We start from the raw sequence: 22,317 nt of genomic DNA on the forward strand, positions 1-22,317 counted from the left end.
CACAATGAGTATATATATTATCAATTCATTTTTAGTTTTATGGGTGTGTATAAAGAAACTAGTAAACCCATGTGCAAAATTATACATATATATGTTTAAATACACATAATATATAATTTGTGTATTTTGTGTGGAGTTTTCTTTAGTAATTTAAAAAATAAAGAGCATGAAAATAAAACCTTAAATACTCAGATTTAACAACCACATACACATTTTGTCTCATATACTTTACCTGTTTTAGCCAAAGACATTAAAAATAAAGTTTACCAACATATCAAGCCCCAATGCCTTTTTCCCAGAGTAAACACAAAAAGAAATCTGGGACTCTCCTTCCAGTCAATCTTAGTATTTTGTATTCAGATTTATATATCTATATCTTGCTATATAAAAGCATTTAAAATATACCAAGCACTGTTTTAATTCATGTAATCCTCCATAAATCCCTATCATATAAATACAATTACTCCTATCTTACAAGTGAAGAGACTGAGGGGTCAAAGGAGAAGTAACTTGCACAAGATCAGAGCTGGTAAGAAGCAAAAATGAGGATCTGAAGACGGCAGTCTAAGCTTTGTGTGAGCTTCATGTTCTTATGCACTCCAGGGTACTCTTTCTCCAACAAAAAACAAATATGAACCAGAAACCAGATTTGGCTCAAATATTAGCCAAAAATGAACTATGTATAAATAAAATTTATATTACTTTTAAATTTAATTTTTATATACATCAGCTTGTACTACATGATGTATCATTCTGAAACATGCTTTTTTTTTTTTTAAATTCAACTTTGTTTTAGGGGCTTAACCATACTGATACAGAGATCTAGGACTTCATTACAAGTTAAGCTGATGGACATTTAGATTGCTTCTATTTTTTTAAGAACTTAACCTTTATTTCATTTATTTGTTTTTATGTGGTGCTGAGGATAGAAGCCTATGCTAGGCAAACACTTAACCACTTAGCTACAACCCCAACCCTGCTTCTAATTTTTTGATTATGCACAATGCCACAGAAAGCACTCCTGTACTGGTCTCCTTGTGCCCACGTGTGAGTTTCTCTAGGATTCTTAGAAGTGGAAATGCTAGAGTCTGGCAGTCAAATCATAAAATATGAGCATTTTAATCCTGGATACTGCCAAATTTACCCACAGGAAGTATATTTTTGCTCGTGCTTTCTGAGATTCCCCGACTCCAAGTTCCTCACTTCTTCCCACATTGCTTCTGCCTAATCTCGGTTGCTTTTTGCAGTCCTTACAAATATTTAGTAGTTCATAGAGTATATATAATTTTTACTTTCACTGAAAGCGGAGTTTGTGGGAGTTTTGTTGTCCTTGTTGCTTTTATATAATTTAGGGAAAGAGAAGAGAAAAATGTAAATTTACATTTACAGTTATATTGGGAATAGGAATTTGAATTAGAATTTCTTGAAGGTATAAATTGTTCAAGAAAGAAATCAAATCTATTTGAGCATGAGTTTTTCTGTTCATAAACATGGTGTGTCTCTGTTGTAATCAAATCTTTGTTTTTGAGCTTAAAGAACAATTTATAATTTTCTCTGTAAATGCTTTAATATATTTATTAAATAATTTCCTAGGTACATTGTCATTTGTTTCTCTCATGAATGTGATTTTTTCCCAATAATTTTGCCAATTAGATATTATTCTCATACAGGAAGCTTGCTTGTCTTTGTATGTTGATTTCATAACCAGCTACCTCATGGAACTCTCTTCTTGTTCTGATCATTGATTTTACTAGGGTTTCCAAACAAGTACATTGTCTGCAAATAATAGTTTTGCTGCTTCTTTCAAATCCTCATAACTGATTTCTTTTTTCTTTTACCTTATTGCATTGACTCCTTGCTTCTCAATCAGGGTGCTATTGCCAGACTGGGCAGACAATGACTTCTTGTATGGGACAATCCCATGAGGTACAGGATGTTTAGTGTCAGTGCTAAATTTCTTCTACAGCCCATTCCATATGTTAAATGCCTGCAGCACTTCCTAATCATTATTACATTAAAAAAAATGCCACCCATACTTCTAAATGTCCCTGGGTAGGGAGGGATCATAGCCCAGCTCGCTAAACTGTATGCTAGGATCTTCTCTACACATTGCTATGTAATGGTGGAGATAGAGTGTCCTCTTTCTTTACTTTGAGAATAAAGCTTCTAGAGTTTTGCCTTTGGTATTTTGTTTACTAAAGGCTGCAGTAGATGCTCTTTATTACATTTCTAAATTTCCTCTGCTCCCAGTTTATTTTGAGTTTGCATCATGAATGAGCACTGAATGTTATCAAATACTTTTTCTGCATCCAATGAAGCATTTTTCCTATATTTTCTATTAAAATTATAAATAATATGGTTGGTTTTCTGAAACTGCAAAAACTTGAATTTTGCTTGGTTATGAAGTGACCCTTTTAAAATATAGCAGAAAAATTTGGGGGGTGGGTATAACCAGGGAATTGAATTCAGGGGCACTTCACCACTGAGCCACATCTCCAGCCCTATTTTGTATTTCCTTTAGAGACAGGGTCTCACTGAGTTGCTTAGTGCCTCACTTTTGCTGAGGCTGGCTTTGAACTTGTGTTCCTCTTGCCTCTGCCTCACAAGCTGCTGGTATTACAGGCATGTGCCATCACACCTTGCCTAAATATAGCAAAATTTGATTGCTGGTATGTTATCTAGAATTTTCTGCATATTTCTTTATACCTAAGATTGGCTGTAATTTTCCCTTCCAGTACTGTCCTTATTCAATTTTCAAATCAAATCTAAACTAGCTTCATAAAATGAATAAATTAACTTTTATTCTTTCTCTCTTTGATGAGGAAGCTGCAAAAACAAGAGTTTATGTGATCCTTGAAAGAGTGGCAAATACCTACAAAACTCTTTGGGCCTGGTGCTCTTAAAAATATATTTTTTCCTTCTTAGCAAGTATTTTCTTTAGTTACTCATCTATTCTTGAAATCAACTTAGTAATTTATATTTTATTTAATGATTGTGTCTGTTTTTAAAAACACAGCAAAAGATATTCCTATTATTATCTTACATTTCTTACATCATTTACCCCGTAGTAATGTCTCCCTTTCAAATCTAACACTCTGTATTTGCATCGTATTTTCCTTGATGCTTCCTACAAGAGGCTTGGCTATATTATTAGACTTTATCAAAAAATTCCCTTATGGTCCCAACAAGCATTTCTTTTGCCTTTTTTAAAGCTCTATATTATTAATTTCTGATTTTAACTTCATTATTTACTTAAGCCGTGAGAATTAAATAAGTTAGAAATGTAAAGCACCTGCCACTGTTTTTCGTACATAGTAATAAGCACTCAGTTTCTGTCCTTAGGGATATCCTTTTTCACTATGTTTTCTTTCATTTATCTTCTTATAAACTTTTTATTAATGCATATCACAAGTACAGAAAGGTGAAAAATGAGCATCTCATATAACCAGCACCCAGATCAAGGAATGCAATATTACCCAAACCGTATAAAGTACCCATAAGACCCCCTTCCCAGCATCTACCTGCCCCAAGAGAACTGCCATCCTCATGCCTAACAACTTACTTTAGTTGTGGTTGGTTTTGAGTCTGATGTGAATGGAATCACAATGTAGGTGCTCTTTTCCATCTTACTTATTTTGTTCAGCACTATATATAAGAGATTCACGTAGGTGGTTATATATAATTGTACTTTCTATTCTCATTACTATATAGTATTCCATTGTGTAGAATGTACTATATTTTATTCATTCATTCATTCATTCTATGGTTGTCAGACATTTGGAATGTTTTCATTTTGGAGTTATTATGAATAGTGTACCATGAACTCTTTGGTACATGTCTTTTGGTGAACACACATGGATTTCTATTAAAATTATGTGTTCACTTTTCTTTGATAAGCACCTAGGAAATTTCTGGGTGTAGGCATGAGCATATTCCATAAATGAATTTATTTAATCCTCGTAATACTCTATAAAATAGTTTTATTATGTATGAAAAAGTCTTTATTCCACCTTCATTTCTTTTTTTTTTAAGAGAGAGAGAATTTTTTAAATATTTATTTTTTTAGTTTTTCGGCGGACACAACATCTTTGTTTTGTATGTGTTGCTGAGTATCGAACCTGGGCCGCACGCATGTCAGGCGAGAGCGCTACCGCTTGAGCCACATCCCCAGCCCCTCCACCTTCATTTCTTAATAATATTTTGGTTGGTAAAAAGTTCTAGACCTATAATTATCTGCTTACTATATCTTGAATATTAATATTACAAAATATCAACCTGGTTTTATCCCTTTGTGGATAATCTCTCTTTTTTCTCTAATAGTTTTTGTATTTTTTTTCTTCTGTAAGTAGTAGATGTGAATTCTTAAATGTTTATCCTTCTCAGTACTCAATGTAATTTTTCTTTGTGAGGGATCATATCTTTCTGCAGTTCTGGGAAATCCTGAGCCATTATTTTTTCCTGCATTGCTTCTTTATCATTCCCTCTGTTCTCACTTTCTGAAGCTTATAATGCCATTTCCCATGACTCTTTTTCCTTGCTTTACCTCTGCATGTTTCATTCTGGAATTCGTCTTCATTTTTTTCACATATCTGTTGGTCACTTGTATGTCTTCTTTTGAGAAATATATAGAGAGTTCTCTGCCCACTTTTTAATAGGGTTATTATTTTCTAGTTATTAAATAGTTTGAGTTCCTTGTATATTTTGAATATTAGCTCTTTATCCAATATATGATTTATAAATATTTTCTCTCAACCTGTGGGTTATCTCTTCACTCTATAAACCAGAGTTGCCTGTATGTGTGTAATTTTCAAGAACTCAATAGTATGAATGGTGATTGTACTGTCATCTTCAAATATTCAAGAGAATTACTAACTTACCCCAAGTCAGAGTAGCCAGGGTTAAGAGCTCAGGGATCGTGTCTTGGCATACTACATATTCTGGAGAGTATGGATCTGTTTGAACATCAGCATCTCTATAGTCAGTCTGAGTGCCCACAGTAGATTTTGAAGGGATGACTGGGTACTTAGAAGGAACAGGAGGAAAAATATATGGTTCTGTCCTAAAAGGAGAAAAATAGTTTTAAATTGAGACTTAATATGATCATTTAAAATACTATATAATCATGAAGAAATAAATTCTTCAGGTTCACTAAGTCCATTTACCCCTTTAATGCTGATAGGCACAAAGTTATAAATCCAGTGAAACCAGGATTATGCTCCCAAACCTTGACAGAGTTATCTTCTTATTCTCACTTCTACCTAGAAACTGAGTGGGAATAAACATGTTGGTCTACTCACAAAATTGTATAGAACTATCAGAGGTGGATTCTGGGATGTTGTACAGTACTTCTAGACCTATTTAGAATTTAAATTCCCTGGTTTCTTCTCTGCTTTCAATCACACACACCAGTCTCAGCTATTTCTCTCTAGAAATACAGGAGCAACAGAGAGAGAAGGGATGTTTTCTGAGAAAAAAGGAAGCAAGCTAGCCAGTCAGCCTCTTTCTGGATGGATGACTTAATAATTAATGCCAGGATAACCTGGCTAACGTGGGAAAACTACCTAATCCCCTACACAAAAATTAACTCCTGATCATTTAAAAATGTAAAGTTAAAATGAGACTATAAAAGTACTAATAGACAGATTAAGAAAATATTTATATCATCCTTCAGTAAAGGTCTTTTTAAGCATGGTTCAAGCATCAGAAACTGTACAAGAAATGATCATAGCACTGAGGGTAAGTTTAAACCTCTATATCTCAAAATGTCACAATTTTAAAAGGTGAATGAAAAACTTGGAAATAGGTTTTGCAACCTACATAATAAAAAGCTAAGCAGCCTTTTGCATAAAAAGCCCTTATGAATCAATAATAAAATTGAATACTCCATAGAAAAGTGGTAAACAAACAAAACAAAAAATAAAACTTTTAGCAGATGAAAAGATAATGAACCATAAATAGCAATCAAATAAAAGTAAATTAAAACAGAGAGAAGCTATTTTATCATGCAAGCAAAGATTTAAACAACTTGAAAGTAGCTGGCATTGATGAGGTTGTGAAAAAATGGGCATGTTTAAAAACAACTGTTGGAAATGCAAACAGGTACAACGGGCTGACAGGTACTTTATTAATATATATCAAACCCTTAAATACCTTTCGCCTCAGCAATTGTACTCCTAGAAATTTACTATAGGAAATAATTTGGCAAGTGTACAAGTATACAAAGATATATATGCACACATGTTCATAAAGCCTCATAAAAGAGTGAAAAATTAGAAACCTAAATGATTACAAGCAAAAGAAAAATTATTTTAAAATTATGGAACATCCATAATGAAATTTATGCATCTGCTCAAAATAATACTGCAATCTATAATTATAAATATGCAAAAATATTTGTGGTTCATTAAAAGCAGGAAAAAGGATACTATTAAACAGAGTATATAGTAGAATTCCATTTTTATGTTTTTAAAAATGGAATTCTACTATATACACTTTTACACACAGAGAAGTGACTAGATGAAAATATAACACAATAATAGTAATTAGAACAAAAAAATTGCTTTCATGGCAAAAAAATAGTAATTAGTTCTTGGTAGAATTGCGGAGAGAATTTTTTCATCTTTATAGTTTTCTAAATTTTCTTCTTTAATATGTGAACATGTGTGTGTATTTGTTTTAAAATAAGAAAGAAAAAAACTATAGCCACTTTAATTATAAAAAAAAGCCCCCCCCCCCCAGGTAGAAGAAGAACTGGTTAAATTACATAAATAATAAATAACTAAAGATAAGGGCAAGGGGCGAAGGGTATGGCTTAGTGGTAGAGGGCCTGCCTGGCATGTATGAGGCCCTGAGCTCAATCTCCAGCACTACACACATAAAACAACAACAAAAAAAAGATATTTCCATTTTAAAGAACAGAGGTAGTACAGTATATACAACAGATTAACTCTAAGAAAAATGCATTTCAAGCCGTTTAGAAAGGAGTGCTTATTTGGAGTTTCAACCTGTGATGGAACAAATACTTTGAAATCAGTTTTACTGCAGTTGCTGTGAATTTCTAACATATGTAGACAATACAGGTATTTATGATTTCTTATGTTTTCAGCAGAAACAATTCTACTATTAAATTCCAGTTGAGAAAATAACTTCAAACCAGCTTTACATCATCCCAGATTACATTAAAGTTTATTATATTATCATACTATTAGCTTGAATCAAGAGAATGTTTATTCCAAAATAAATAATTGTTCATTTAAACCATTTTATCAAATTATGGTAATGTCTTGGATTATGATAAGGTCTAATTAATTCTTCTGACAAAGTTTTCTGATGAATTAGTGTCTTTTTTTGCTTCTAATGTGTTATATATGACAGCAGAATGCATTAGAGTTCATATTACATGTATAGAGCACAATTGTTCATATCTCTTGTTGTATGCAAAGTATATTCACACCATTCCTGTCTTCACACATGTACTTAAGGTAATGATGTCCATCTCATTCCACCATCTTTCTTATCCCCATATCCCTTCTCTTCCCCTCCCACCCTTTTGCCCTATCTAGAGTTCTTCTAATCCTCCCCTGCTCCCCTCCCAACCTCACTATGACTGAGCCTCCTTATATCAGAGAAAATATTTGGCATTTAGGTTTGGGGATTAGCTAATTCACTTGGCATTATCTTCTCCAACTCCATCCATTTACCTGCAAATGCCATGATTTTATTCTCTTTTATTGCTGAATAATATTACATTGTGTATATATACCACATTTTCTTTATCCATTCATCTATTGAAGGGCATCTAGATTGGTTCCACAGTTTAGCTATTGTGAATTGTGCTGCTATAAACATTGATGTGGCTGTGTCCCTATAGTATGCTATAGGAGTGAGATAGCTGGGTCAAAAGTTGGTTCCATTCCCAGTTTTCTAAGGAATCTCCAAACTGCTTTCCATATTGGCTGCATCACTTTGCAGTCCCACCAGCAATGTACTAGTGGGCCTTTTCCCCCACATCCTTGACAATACTTATTGTTGTTTGTATTCTTTTTTTTTTTTTAAGAAGTGCCCAAGAGAAGGATGCAAAAGAGGAATGCTACTTTGATAGAACTCCTACACTTATTCATAATTTTTATTCTTTATGTCATTGTTACTTCAGAAAGAACAGGAGAAGCATGACTTATTTTCTCTAACCTATGCTTTTCCCCCCATTTCAGTTGGTTTTAGGGGAGAGTAAACTATGAATGAGAAAGAACAAACCTCTTCCTTCAAGACTCAGACCCAAAAACTCCCCATCTACTTTCTGTTTGACCTGACCCTGATCTGTTCCAGCCCATTCTCATGGTCAAATACTCTCCCTCTGCCACAGCCCAGGTACCAGGGGGTCTCACTATCTGCCTCACCCATCTTCTGAATTTTCCCTCCCTCATCCAACAGAGCGGCATACAAAGAGATTTCATTGAATGTTTTCAGAGTTTTAACTCCTTTTTCTCAATGCCAAGATGTTTACACAGAATCCAAAGATCCAACAACCAGCCATGAAAAGGCTGTGGCTGGAGAAGGCCAGCTGCTCCCTAGACAATCCACTCCCACTAATACAGGTGGCACTTTCTTCCCTGCTCAGAAACGCAAACCTGCCCGGATTCCAGAGTTGGCTTTGCTTAGGAATACTGATTCATTCTTTCAAAACTTCCATAGTAAAAACTTCTAGCATGCCAATGTCATGGTCTAACTTTTGGGAAGAATTTTTATTCCTTTTGTCATTGTTACTTAGGTAGGAGCAGGAGAAGCATGGTGTTAATCACTGTAGGCCTTGAACTCCCTATAATTTAACAATGGTTATACAGGAGGTAACTATGACCTCCAAAGTAGGCAATCCCATGAGCCTGCTTCTTAAGAATAGCCAGGGGATCTGTAGGGATCCACCCATCTCATAGCTCCCCCTTTGCTCACACAAAGCATTTCCTACAAGTCTGCATCTCTCCTTGATAAGCTGGCACCTTAGAAAATTGCTCCATCTGGGAAGAGCAGGGAATCTATTCTCTATCTCAAGTCTTAAAAAAAAAAATCAAGGAAGAAGTAAGATCCAATTTGGCATTTATTTTGAGGATTATAGATATTTTACAACATATGTCTTATTCACAAGATGCTATATATGTATATCATTAAGAATAACTACATCATTTAAATGCATGTTTGAAACCCAGTCCTAAACACATTTCTATTCAGAATTTGAGACTTTAAAAAAGGCATCTTTTCCTGAACATTTCATGAATACCTTGAAATCACAGAGAAATATTAAGGTATGTTAACAGGAAAACGTATTGCAAAAAACTAGATTTTCAATGTAATGCTCTACATAAACTGCTGCCTGGCCCTAAAAAATGGAAGACATTTATACCAGATTCAGCCCTTGAATTTTACTTCTCTCATCGTGGTTCAATTTTTTGTGCAAGAAAAACTATATTTTACTTATCTTTGTAAATCACATTGCCTTGTATAGGTTAAATGATTATTAAATTATAAAATTCTAGCATTCCAAAATATTCCTTAATTTATTAGTTTTTCGGATAAAATGTTGAAGAGTCATCATCAAATAAGTGTGAGTTTCAGGGAAGCAAAAGAAGACATTTAAAGAATATTAAACTTTTTTCTCTTAATCATAACTGCTATGGTTTGAATATATGTCTTAAGAAAACTTCATGTTGGAACTCAATTCCAATTTTGATAATATTAAGAGGTGGGGCCTATTTTGGAAGTGATAAAGCCTCATAAAAGCATTTGGTGCCTTACAAAAGGGCTGGAGGTAATTAGTTAAAAGGCCCTTTTTGCCCTTTCACCTTTTACTGTGTGAAAACATAGCATTTGCTCCTCCGTGCCATGTAAGTTCTTCACCAGACACCAAGTGTTAGTGCTTTGATCTTGGACTCCCCAGTCTTCAAAACTATGAGAAACATATTTCTTTTTTTTAAAGAGAGAGAGAGAGAGAGGAGGGAGGGAGGGAGAGGGAGAGGGAGAGAGAGAGAGAGAGAGAGAGAGAGAGAGAGAGAGAGAGAATTTTTAAATATTTATTTTTCAGTTTTCGGTTTTATTTTATTTTTATGTGGTTCTGAGGATCGAACCCAGCGCCCCGCACATGCCAGGCGAGCACGTTACCGCTTGAGCCACATCCCCAGCCCAGAGAAACACATTTCTATTATGTATAAATTACCCATTCTATGGTATTTTATTACAATAATTAGACTAAGACAACTCATAATAAGAAATACATTTTTATCATAATTCATTATATACATAAAAACATGCATATACCCATCTTAAAAAGTATACCAAAAAACAACTCTTCCTCAATATGTCTGATACTCTGGTTATTTTCTATTGTTGTTTGTTTTTTAAAATGCTGCTCATGACCCACTAGAAAATTTCACACTTTCTACTGGTTTTGATCCACAGTCTGAAAAATATTGATTTAGAGAACTATCTTCTAAAAGCAAATATGGAAGGAAATAACAAATCAAAAGAGTGTTTTGAAATAATGGTCACTTACTTGGTTGCTGCAAAAACAACACTGAGTGGCATCTGTTGATAAAAGGGAAGGAAGGGCCTGGGATGAAAAAGAAAAACACAGATGTGTGGGACTTTTGCATTTTGCATTTCTTCTAATTTTAGTATGTGTTTCTTAAAATCTTTGAATATGTTATGGACCAGGCTATCTGGGCAATGACCAAACAGACTCTATTTTCCCTGAGACTCCTTATCATGTAAGAAAAGCTTCTCCCATGGGAAAGCCCCTCTTCTGTACCCATTAATAGTTACCTAGACTTGGCAACACAAAATAGCCAATTCTTATACAATGTAAAATTGTTCTCCTTTGTTTCCATTTTACTTTGGCAATGTACCTTGTCAGAGATTGATTGTCTAGACATTAGTAACCATTCTCTTAATTTGTACTGAACTAGGGTCATTTTGACCAATTTCCCTTCTGCTTCCTTGCTGCTATGCCAACCTGGAAAATCCTGTGGGAAACACCAATGTACCCATTGCATTGTCTCGCTAATTGCCCAATCCAGCTTCTGTACCTGTTGCCTGCAGCTACATCAACCCGGATGTGGTTTTTGCTTTTAAATATCCTAAAATGCTCAGGCTTGGGGCTATTCCTTGCAGAGACAGTTATGGGTCCTGTGGGGAGCAGTATAGCTGGCTAAATACTCTTCAATTTGGGCAAAACTAGGACTTAGTGTGTTTTCTGAGGGATCTGCCACACAACAAATATCTCATGTAACAAAAATACTAAAATTTTGGCATATATAAAAATCACTGAGGGGAGGGAGGAAGGTCTTGTTTAAAATGCACATTCCCAAGTCTGGCCCAGAAGACTTAATAGCTGTAGAACACAGTTAATGAATGTGCATTTTCAGAAGGCATACCAGTATCTTCTTTGTGATGGCAAACAAGCCATGATTTCAGAAACTGTTCTCCACTTGGGCTTCACCAGCCATTAGCTGTGAAGTGTATTGCATGCACTTAAAATGATAGCTGTTATCATTGATGTAAAGAGATTTTCTAACAATGTCAAGACTGAAATGTTCATTAGTCATTTTGTACCTGTCAAAGTATTTATAGCGATTCTTTCCAGTAACGTCGGGATTTTCATAAACTTCTTTAGGCATCTGAAAACAAGTGCCCATTCTAAAGTGAAGCAGGAAAACATTATTCAAGTGTATCATTTCCACCTCTAATTTCTACTTAACATTTCTACATCTATAGAGCCTGAATATTTCATAGTAACAGGGAAGTCTTCGTTATCATGCATTTAGCTGTCCTACATCTTAGACTAGGCATGATTACTTCCTGTAAGCCACGAAACAAGAACTTAGTAATAGGGAGTGAGAGTTCAGAAATAAATATATTTGTGAAATCCTGTATATAAAAATGCCCACTTTTAATTAAAAGCACATGAGAATAACAAAGTTCCAAAAGCATTATCATTTGTTAATTTACTAAATATTAACTTGTAGTTTAAAAAATGATTTCAAGAGTAAGGTGATTTGGCTGTAAGTCTCCAAAAAATATTTTGGACACTAGCAGAAAAGAGCACTTACAATTTCTAAAGATGGATCAAAGTAACAAAAACTCAGTCATTCCTATCTTTGGTGGCAAGTTGTCAATAAATGTATACACATTCTGCAACCTTCAGGTCATTATTAGCAGGCATACCAGTCTCTTCCCTGCAAACAAGCTATGATTTCAAAAACTACTTGGGCTTCAGGGGTCATTAGCCCCAGCAAGTTCTCCAGTTCCTAAGACATTCTGAAATTCCCAGTAATTTAATTTAAAGCATCCTTCCCCAAAATCTAGAAATTGAGTATGCTTTAGTTAAGAATTTAACATTTCTTAGATATGACACTAAGCTTAGACACTGAGCTCAGTGGTAGAATGCTTGCCTAGCATATGTGAGGCCCTAAGTTCTAGCACCACGTAAAACACACACACACACACACACACACACAAAGAATTTTAACATTTCTCTGAAAAAAAATCAGCATAAAAATATTTCAATAAGGAAGTTTCTCACAAATAATAATTTGTGAATTAGTAATTTACATATTTTTTTTCATGCCAACCTTCTGAAAACTACTAACCAATAAATGTATAACCTTTGCTCCTTAATCAAGCTTGTTTTGGAAGAAGGGGTTTAACAAGAGAACTTGGTCCAGGTAAACATTATAACCATACATTTTTAAATAATGCAGAGTAAATACATTAAAATTTTTAAAAATAAAAATACACAAGTATATTTAGTGTCAGGAGCCACCTGACACTTACGTGGAAAGCTGCCAGAGGACTTCTTTATGCTTCTCAAGTCCCCTCCATTCTCGACTGATAAATGGTGGGAGAGGATCAGACTTGCTCCAATACTGAGAATATCTTGGATAATGAATCAGGTTACTGAACATGCTTCTAAATCTGGGAACTTTTCTCTAATGTTAGGAAAGGGAGGAATGGAGAAAAAGAACATAATTATATACATATATAAAACATCAGATTTTCTAAAGCACTTTAATTATATTATAAACTTTAAAAAAATAGAACAAGACAACGAATATTGGGAAAACAATTGTTGTATGCATAGACAATCTCTAAAAGGACACTCAGGAAACTGATGACAGTGACTATTTACATGGCAGGGCTAGAATTAGTTTATATTGTATATGCTTTCATACTGCTTGCATTCTTCCAACCCAGGCATGAGTATCTTTTCCATCAAAGTAAATTAACAAATGGCTCTTGTATCACAAGTATTGAGATGCCTTGCCCCCTAGTAATCATAGCAAAGTTATTTCTGCAGACCCTAAAATCCAGTGGAGATCTGATGATTGTCAATCTGATTAAAGCAGTTAGCCATGCTAGACAGTTCAGATTCATTAGGTTGCCTTAGTAGATGAATCAGACATACCAGTCGGCTTCGAATCAGGGTGGCTTGAATATATGCCTGTGTGTGGTCTTTTGCGCTTGACACAATATACAATGGATCTGAGAAAAAACATAATAAAGTAGTATAAGGAGTAGAAAGAATTTTCTCCTAGGGTGAGAACACTAGCAAAGCAATATAATTTTCTTTCTTCTTCTTCTTCTTTTTTTTTTTTTTTGAAATGGAGGTCTCATTATGTTACCCAGACTAGCCTTAAACTCCTGGGCTCAAACCATCCTCCTGTCTTAGCCTACTAAGTATCTGGAACTATAGGTATGTAACACCATGTCTGCCTTGTAATTTCTCAATTGGAAAACAAATTAGAAAGTTTAGATATTGCCTAACTCTGCAGCAACTGATGGCCCTATTATTCAATTCTATCTACCAGTGAGAATTTGTTAGATACATTTCTTTCCTGTATATTCCAAGTCAGTTTATGAAAATGGAATGCAAAAAGAAAGACCAGCATCTTTACAAGCACAATACCCTAAATAGCTCTCTTCTTTCCTATGAAGTCCTTCGTAGTCCAGAAAATACTTTAAGAGAAAAGATATTATATATACATATGTACTATGCCCAGTTACAAGAGAAAGAAATAATAAATTTAGGTACTAGTTCTATATTCAGTGTACTAAGAAGAGGCAAATAGCAAAGTTCCTCAGAATTGGTAGACATGGTAAGGAACTCTCAATTTCTAATAAGAAATAAATAAGGTCAGCTATCTTCAGAATGTACTCCTTACGTTTATAAGTACTGTACATTGATGATGGGCCTAAGTTATCTCTCTGAAGTTCCATAGAAGATTAACCTGCTGTTATAAGAACTTATTTATTAGGTATATCTTTAATGATGAAGAATATTAGTGATTGATTACATCACCCATTAAAATGAACTGATTTGACACTGAACTCATAAACAGTCTTCAGAGAGACACTTGATTTCCCAAGTAGACTTATCTCTGGGGAAACAAATACCCTGACCAGCTAGTCTAGGCAACCGAGTGACATATATTTCTTCATAGATATTAGTAAACTGGTATTGTAATGTTAGAAATAAGTTTCATTTGAACTTGAATGAGTCAATTCTTAAAACCTAACAACTCTGTGGTTGCCCAAAAAAACAACCTGCTGGATGTAGTTATCTGATATTTCCACCAACATTTGAAGAGCTGCAAGGGGCTCAGGCTCCCTTTTTCCTTCACACAACAAGGTGTTTTTGACTGGCTATTATGTCCTATATGCTTGGAGTACATACATCAACAAAAAGATTTTTAAAAACTGACTTCATGGTAAGCACATTAAACAACAAAAATAATAAACAAGAAATTATATAATATGTTAGAGAATAATAAGTGCTATTAAAAAAAAGATATCAGGGTAAGGGAGACTGGGATCAAATTTTAAATTCATGACAACATAACATGTAAGGAAACTTGAAGGTGAGGGATTTGCTATATGACTATCTGGAGGAAGAACATTTTAGGAGAGCAAATCACTAGATGAAAGGCCCTAAGATGAAAGCATGACTGATATGTTGGAGAACAGCAGAGACCAGGGTGAATGAAATAGAATGATGCAAAGAATAATACATTAAAAGTGAAGGAAATAACCAAGGGCTTCTTAGATAACAGTTAAGGAGCTTAGAGGTGTTCATATTTGTACCTTTGACCCCATACCTAACCCATCACTTCTTTTTTTTTTTTTTCCTACAGATGGAAACCAGACCCAAGGTCAACAAACTTACCAGCTGGTCAGCATCAATGTTATTTATTTTAAATCTTCAACTAAGATACATGAAACTCTATTCTATACAATTGGTGGTAAGCTTTAGGATTAAGAGGTTATGTAGAGTGCCACCCCAGCCCCTGTTCTAGTAAGATAAATCCATACACAAGTGGTTGTCAAATGGAAAAAGGAAGCACACACATAGAAAACAATAACATGCCAGATAAAATACAGATAGCTAGAGTTGCCAGTTAAATCTGAATTTCAAATAAGCCATTAATAATTCTTTAATATAAATGTCCCAAATATTGCATGGGATTAAAACAATTATACTAAAATATTATGTTTTTTATCTGGAATTCAAATTTAACTGTACATCCTCTATTTTTATTTGCTAAATCTGTCAACACTAACAGGGTAAAAGACTGTAAGGTCAAAGAAAGAAAGCAGGAAAGCATGTCACATTAGTGTTTAATTTTCCTGTCCAGGTTCTAGTCTGTCCTGGTTATACCTTGCTTCCTGTCCATGACTAGCTGCATGAGCTTGCCGGTTTTATTGTAACAATGCAGACTTTCAATTGACCTATTATGAATGGATTTCTGTTCTTTCCAAGGGATATGGAAACATTTAGCAATCTCTGCAAAAGAGACACTTAGAGGTAAAACAACCAACAAGCTTAATAAATTCTTTGCTTGTCTTTACTGAAGATGTTTATCTTCCTTCCCAAATTACCTTTGAAAGCAACATAGAGATATGTTTACAGGACTTTACTAGATTTATTTTAAAAGATGAAACCAAGCGTGAATAAAGATCCCGGGCCAGAATATGTAAGCAATCATTACATAGCTCCTATCCAGGAAATGGGTACCCTATAGGATCCCATTCAAAGAAGACTCTGGGCATCCCAAAGGCAACACCATATGTTTGGAAACAATGCTAGATTCAGGCCAAAGCCTAGAGCTACTGAGAACAAAACTGGAAAAAAAAATCATGTTTGACTGTTGTAACAAATGTAACAGTAAATTTGGTAATTGAATTAACATTTTGAAGTACCTAGCATATGTACCAGCGTTGAAATAGATTTTGAGAATATATAGAACAGGACTTTGAGGTCCAATAGAGTTAGAACACAAGTGGAAAGTCGGAGAATTAAAATAAACTGGAGCTTTATTGGCGCTAGAGGAACATAGTTTTTAAACAGTATTTTAATGGAAGAGAAAACGTTTAATGAAAAATAAAACGCTAAAATCAAAAGTGAGATAAACTGCAGCCTCTTTATCTATAATGCAAAATTTGAAGCTGCCCAGCAAATGAGAGCTGGAAGATCATTTTTGCTGGGCATTGTATGCAATTTGAATGTGGGAACATTGTGTGCATGAATACCCAAATCTGCAAATCTCTCCATACTTTTCCGCCGAAGTAGGTTTCAGAAAGATAGCTCAGATCTGAGCAAATGATCCCAGGAGAGAGACAAAGAGTAAGGTGTCCCCGCGCGGTGCACCTGGCATGGCGCACCTGAGCGCGCGGCCATCTGAAGAGCTTCATAGCTGCCCCAGCCTAACAGTAGACAACTTTGGGCAGGGAGTCTATCCAGAGGTTCATCCTTCGTTCACCATTCCCCGGCAAGGTCCTACCAACTGTAAGGTCAATCTGGCCCAAGAGTCGACAGCCCAGGAGCGGGTTCTGGGGCAGCCTTACCATAAAGGAAATCGTACGTTCGATTGGAGGAAAAGTAGCCCCTCGACTTCTCCCGACACAGTTGCTGAGATAATTGACGGTCAGTCGAGGACTTCTCGATCGTCACTACGCGGCTCATGGTGCTGCCTCTTTCCTCGGGCCAGCCAGGGACAGCTAGGGAGGTCCAGTTTCTGTGTGCACCGTAGCTATGGTAACCTACCCCTCCCCTGCAAAAGGCGCGCGCGGGTCAGGGGCGGGGCGAGGCTCTGGAGGGGCGGGGCCGGACAAGGATGTAGGGCGGGGCGAGGCGCTAGAGGGGCGGGGCGAGGCGCTAGAGGGGCGGGGCGAGGCGCTAGAGGGGCGGGGCGAGGCGAGGCGCCGGTGTGAGGATCCTGGAGCCGGGTTAGGGCGGAAAACCAAAAGGAGGAAAGGAGAGTGGGGAGGGAAGGGATGGGAGAGGGACAGCCTCAATCCCAGTAAGCTTGCTAGAGGTGGCCCGCAGCTTTTTAGCGTTCCACGCAGGGTCAACGCCAGGAGCTAAGGAAAAGGGCAGTCTCACAGCGATTTGCCAGTTATAGCCTGTAAACTCTTTCGGAAATCCCTGGGAAGTCTCAGAACCTTCTAGAATGGTTGGGTGATTTCATTTCAGAAAGTCCCTTTCCAGGGGACTTGTGAGAGAGCGATGAGGAATTCAGGCTCCTCAGTGTTAGGCCTTGGCTATCGCCCCACCGTATCAGCGTTTAGAGTGGGCTAGTTCCATAACTTAATCCGCAGACTGCTGCCCCCTACTCAGCCTGGGCATTATTAGATCAAGGAGGAAGGGCTGTAGGCCTTCTAAAAACTATAATAGCAAAATTTGAAGATGGTCAAAACTGAGCCCACTTTTAATAAAGTATCTATTACCCAGAATCAAATTTTATTAGCATTTCCCCAGTCTAGTTTTATCTTTCTCTCCTTTTTAAAAGAAATCTCAGATATAATATTATTTTACTCTTAAAATCGTGTCTGTATCTCAAAGTGATGCAGATTTTAAAAAATGTTTAAGCTCCATTATTGTATCTAAATGAACACTAATTGCTTCCTGTAATTTAATACTATGTATTTGAATTTCCCAGCTTGAGTCCAAGATGTCATTTACAGTTAGTTCTATTCAAGATTCAAAAAAGTCCTCACATTGCTTTTTGGTATTTATATTAAGTCTTTTATTTTAGAACAGTTGATTTCTAGTACTCTCAATGATTCTTTATCTTGGGGATTCTTCCAAAAAAGAACTTTCTCAAACCAACTCATTGGATTGAAATAAAGCTCATAGAGAAGAGACTAGATAAATGCTGAGTGTTTTTCTCTTAAGTATAAAATTCAGAGAAATGAGTCAGTACCCTAGCAAACTCCAACATTAACCACAAAATATCCTAGCAAACTCCAATATTAACCACAAAATTTTTTGTTTGTTTAGTATCATTATGAATGCATGCATTTTACATTTCTGTTGTCTTAATCCATTAAAATGATGATTCTTTATGATGCTGAAATCATCCCATTAGGCTAGTGGCACTCCTTTAAGTGGCTTCTTTGTGTTTTTGTTTGTTATGATTTACAGATAGTTATTGACTAAGCTTGCTGACTGCTACTACTCTTTCTGCACATACTACTAGTTTTCACTTATTGTATCTACTCCTAGACTTCTTGGGGTTTAGGAAACCAGATATGTACTTTGTCACCTTCAAATGTTTGCTCAAGCTGATCCTTTTGCCTAAAATGCCTTTTCTTATTTACGCCCCTAAGATTCTTTGCTTGGCTGAACTTTAGGCATCATCCTGACCTTGTCTTAGGCCCATGTGTGAACTTTCTTATAAAATCTAGCTTTAGTAAAGAGCCCTTCTAAGTCAGTTTGACAAGATCCTTCCTCCCTCACCCTCATCCTCACTTTCTGATCACCATCCATATCTGACTGGGTCCATTACTCCACCATTCCCCAGTTCAAATGAGTTTGAACATTGCCCTGCAAAAATTCGGGTAAACTGGTTTAGGCAGAATCCTCCTTGATGTTCCTTTTTAATAGTTTTTCATCCACAGATGCCTGCCCTGCTCCTTGGCTATTAATTCCCACTTGCCTTTGCTGTATTCACAACTGAAGTTGAGTTCGATCTCTTTGCCCCACTGCAAGACCCTGTTGCAATGGTTCTCAAACCTGTCACAGTAGTACTGAATACACTCTGGGTTTTTGTTTGTTTGTTTGTTTGTTTGTTTAACATCCCTTATCGTTTTTTAGGTAGTGAGGAAATGTTGGAGATTGAACTTGGGGCACTCAATCACTGAGCCACATCCCCAGCCCTATTTTGTATTTTATTTAGAGACAGGGTCTCATTGAGTTGCTTAGCACCTTGCTTTTATTGAGACTGGTTTTGAACTCGCTATCCTTCTGCCTCAGACTCTTGAGTCGATGGGATTACAGGTGTGTGTCACTACACCCAGCCCCCAACTATCTTAATCTTCAAGACACAGCTGTAACTTTGTCATCTGAAACTGCATAAGCAATTTCCCCAAATCACCCCCCATCAAATAAAGAGTAAGCTGTCTTTTGTTTTTTTCTTTGTCTTTTTCTTTCTTCTTCTTCTTGCAGTACTGGGGAATGCACCGAGGAGAATTCCATTACTGAGCTACATCCCCAACACTTTCTACTTTATTTTGAGACAGTGTCTTGCTAAGTTTCACAGGCTAGACTCAAACTTGTAATCTTCCGGCCTCAGCTTCCCAAGTTGCTGGTAAGTATAGGTATGTGTCGTTGCACCCAGCTCATTCTTTTTTCTAATGCTGTGCTAGCACCAATAGTATTGACCATCTTGAATTTTAATTATTTCCAACTCTGCTCCCCACATATTTTAATTCATTGAGGACTCAGGCTTTCACATGGTCATCTTTGTATCTCCGAAGTACCTGGTACATGAATGAAGGCTTAATAAAATGATTGCTAAATGAATCAATCCATTAATGTATTGAACAAATTCACACTGTGTGTCTACTAAATAATATGGTGTTGAAGATTCTGAGATAATTTGTACAGTTCACTGAATACTGGAGAAAGGAGATACTGAAACAAAGAAAATACAATTGTATAAAGGCATAACATTTTTCTGTCTTTGGCTATACATTTCTCAGGGACTCCTACTTGCTGCTCCTTTTTCTCAGAATGCTTCTCATTCCTGCCTGCCCCTCTCTTCCATCTTCTCATGGCAGATTCCTCATCATTGCAGGTTAGCTAAAATGCTATCTCCTCAGGGAGACTTTTTTTCACTGATCTGATAAATTGTCAGAAGTAGACAACAGCCAGCCTCTCCACAAACATATCTGAAGACACTATTATATTATCTTGATTTTTTATAGCCCTGAAATTTATTTGTTTACTTCTTTATCTTCTCCCACTAGAATGTCAGTCCTGTAGGATCAGACATTTCAAATGTCCTGTTCACCATGAGCCATCCTTAGTTTTTAGGTCAGCACCTGGCATAAAGCAGATGCTGAATAAAGAAACCATTTGAATGATTGGTCTACTTGACTGTTCATCTAGTTATCTGCATGCCAACATTGACCCTCATTTCTACCCCACTGCCAATTTCATATCTCCACAATCTTTAGGACATTTCTTCTCAAATGACCAAGCGTCAACTAGTCAAACTCAATTTTTCCTGAGTAAAATTGTAACATTTCCTTTTACTGCAGAGACTCTGGTACAGTAGTGAACTGTGTGAGTGTTTGAATTCAACTTCCTAGGTTGAATCATGGTTCTGAAACATACTGTTCATATGACCTTGGCAATCACGTAATATCCATGTACATTAGTTTCCTTTTCACTGAAATGGGGATACATAGCAAGAATACCAGGGAAGATTAGAGTAGATAATACCTACAAAGGATTTAGAACAGAATATGGTAGATAGTAAGTGCCTAATAAATGTTGGATACCATTCTTTCCTAAATCCAACTATCTTTCCAATTCCTCCAATTCTGTCATTGCACATCATCAGTATCCTGTTACCAAGGGCTAATATTTGATATTCATCTTAAAGTCTGTGAGCATTCAAGGGACAAATGTAGAGCTGGTTACAGAAAAGGAATGATGGTAAAGTTATAATTTATATATTTACATACATATTCAAGATACATGTCTTATGGTAGTAATTTCAGAAAACATGGTTCAATCAGAAAGAATAAACAAATGGTATCTAAAAACAATATTTCCAGTTTAAACTGGATCACTAGAGAGACATTTTTAATTTATAGTTTGGTTTTTTTAAAGTAGCATTTGATTTTGGTTAGTGTTATAATGTTTTATTGGAGTTTGTTCTGAATTTTGGTTTGTGGACTCACAGGTATGGAAATGAGGAAATTCTCTCCAACCAGGAATCAAAGGCAAAAAGACAGGCATTTGATTTTTGTATAGTTCACCAACTTCTCTTCATTTGTGGATAAGTTCCATATAGTCTGTTTTGGGTTTATCTCTACATATCAACCTGTAGTGGACAGGCTCTTAAGATAGCCCTAAGGATCTGTCCTCCTGGTGTTCATGCTCTGATGTGATACTCATTCCTTGAGTATTGTGACTGATTTTAACCAACAGACTATGACAGATGTGATGGACTATATGTTCTTATGTGATTCTCTTACAAAGACTATAATACCCATTTTGCTGAGTTATTCTTTCTCTCCCTTACTGGCTTTGAGGAAGGAAGTAAACATGTTGGGCAACTATACAGGTGACCTTTAAATGCTGAGATGACCTCCAACTGATAGCAATCAAAAAGCCAAAGCCCTTGGTCCTACAATAACAAGAAAATTAATTCTGACAACAAACTGAATGAGACTCAAAGCATATTTTTACCCACTAGAATCTCAGATGAAACTACATCCTCCAATAGTCTTGATTGAAATCTTCTAAGACCTTAATCAGAGGAGCCACTTAAGCTAAAGCCAGACTCTGGACCTACAGAAAATGTGAGATGATAAATGTGTATTGCCACTAAGTTTGTGGTAACAATGTTACATGGCTGTCTTAGTCTTCTTGGGTTGCTATAACAAAATGCCATAGATGGATGGCTTAAACAACAACAGATACTTGTTTCTCACAGGTCTGGAGTCTAGGAAGTCTAAAATCAAGGTGCTGATCAATTCTGTTCCTAGTGAGGGATCTAGTCCTCTTTCAGGCTTGCAGATGGCTACCTTCTTGCTTTAGTGTCATATGGCAGAGTTATGGAGGTAGGGGTACCTTGGGTCTTGCCCTTTTTGTGTACTGATTCTTTAGTGTGAGTTCCATTCTTATGACCTAATTACCTCCCAAATTCCTCACCACAAAATATCATCTCACTGGGGATCAGGGCTTCATATATGAATTTCAGGGGACCATAAACATTGTCTGTAGTAACAACCGTAAATGACTGATACATGATCTTCTTG

General features: G+C 36.1%; 1 protein-coding gene across 1 annotated transcript in view; it reads right to left on the reverse strand.

The window, feature by feature from the left end:
- Positions 1–17,017, reverse strand: part of Cfap91 (cilia and flagella associated protein 91) — a 64,491-nt gene extending 47,474 nt beyond the window's left edge. The window contains exons 1-6 of the mRNA XM_027936125.2: positions 16,888–17,017; positions 13,451–13,527; positions 12,820–12,974; positions 11,599–11,682; positions 10,541–10,597; positions 4,878–5,059 (exon numbers count right to left, since the gene is read on the reverse strand). Of these exons, the coding sequence (XP_027791926.2) occupies positions 4,878–5,059; positions 10,541–10,597; positions 11,599–11,682; positions 12,820–12,974; positions 13,451–13,527; positions 16,888–17,005 (673 nt within the window). The 5' untranslated portion in view covers positions 17,006–17,017. The remainder of the gene's footprint in view (positions 1–4,877; positions 5,060–10,540; positions 10,598–11,598; positions 11,683–12,819; positions 12,975–13,450; positions 13,528–16,887) is intronic.
- Between the last annotated feature and the right edge of the window lie 5,300 nt (positions 17,018–22,317).

The sequence above is a fragment of the Marmota flaviventris genome, chromosome 8 (genome assembly GCF_047511675.1).
Source record: "Marmota flaviventris isolate mMarFla1 chromosome 8, mMarFla1.hap1, whole genome shotgun sequence".
NCBI lineage: Eukaryota > Metazoa > Chordata > Mammalia > Rodentia > Sciuridae > Marmota > Marmota flaviventris.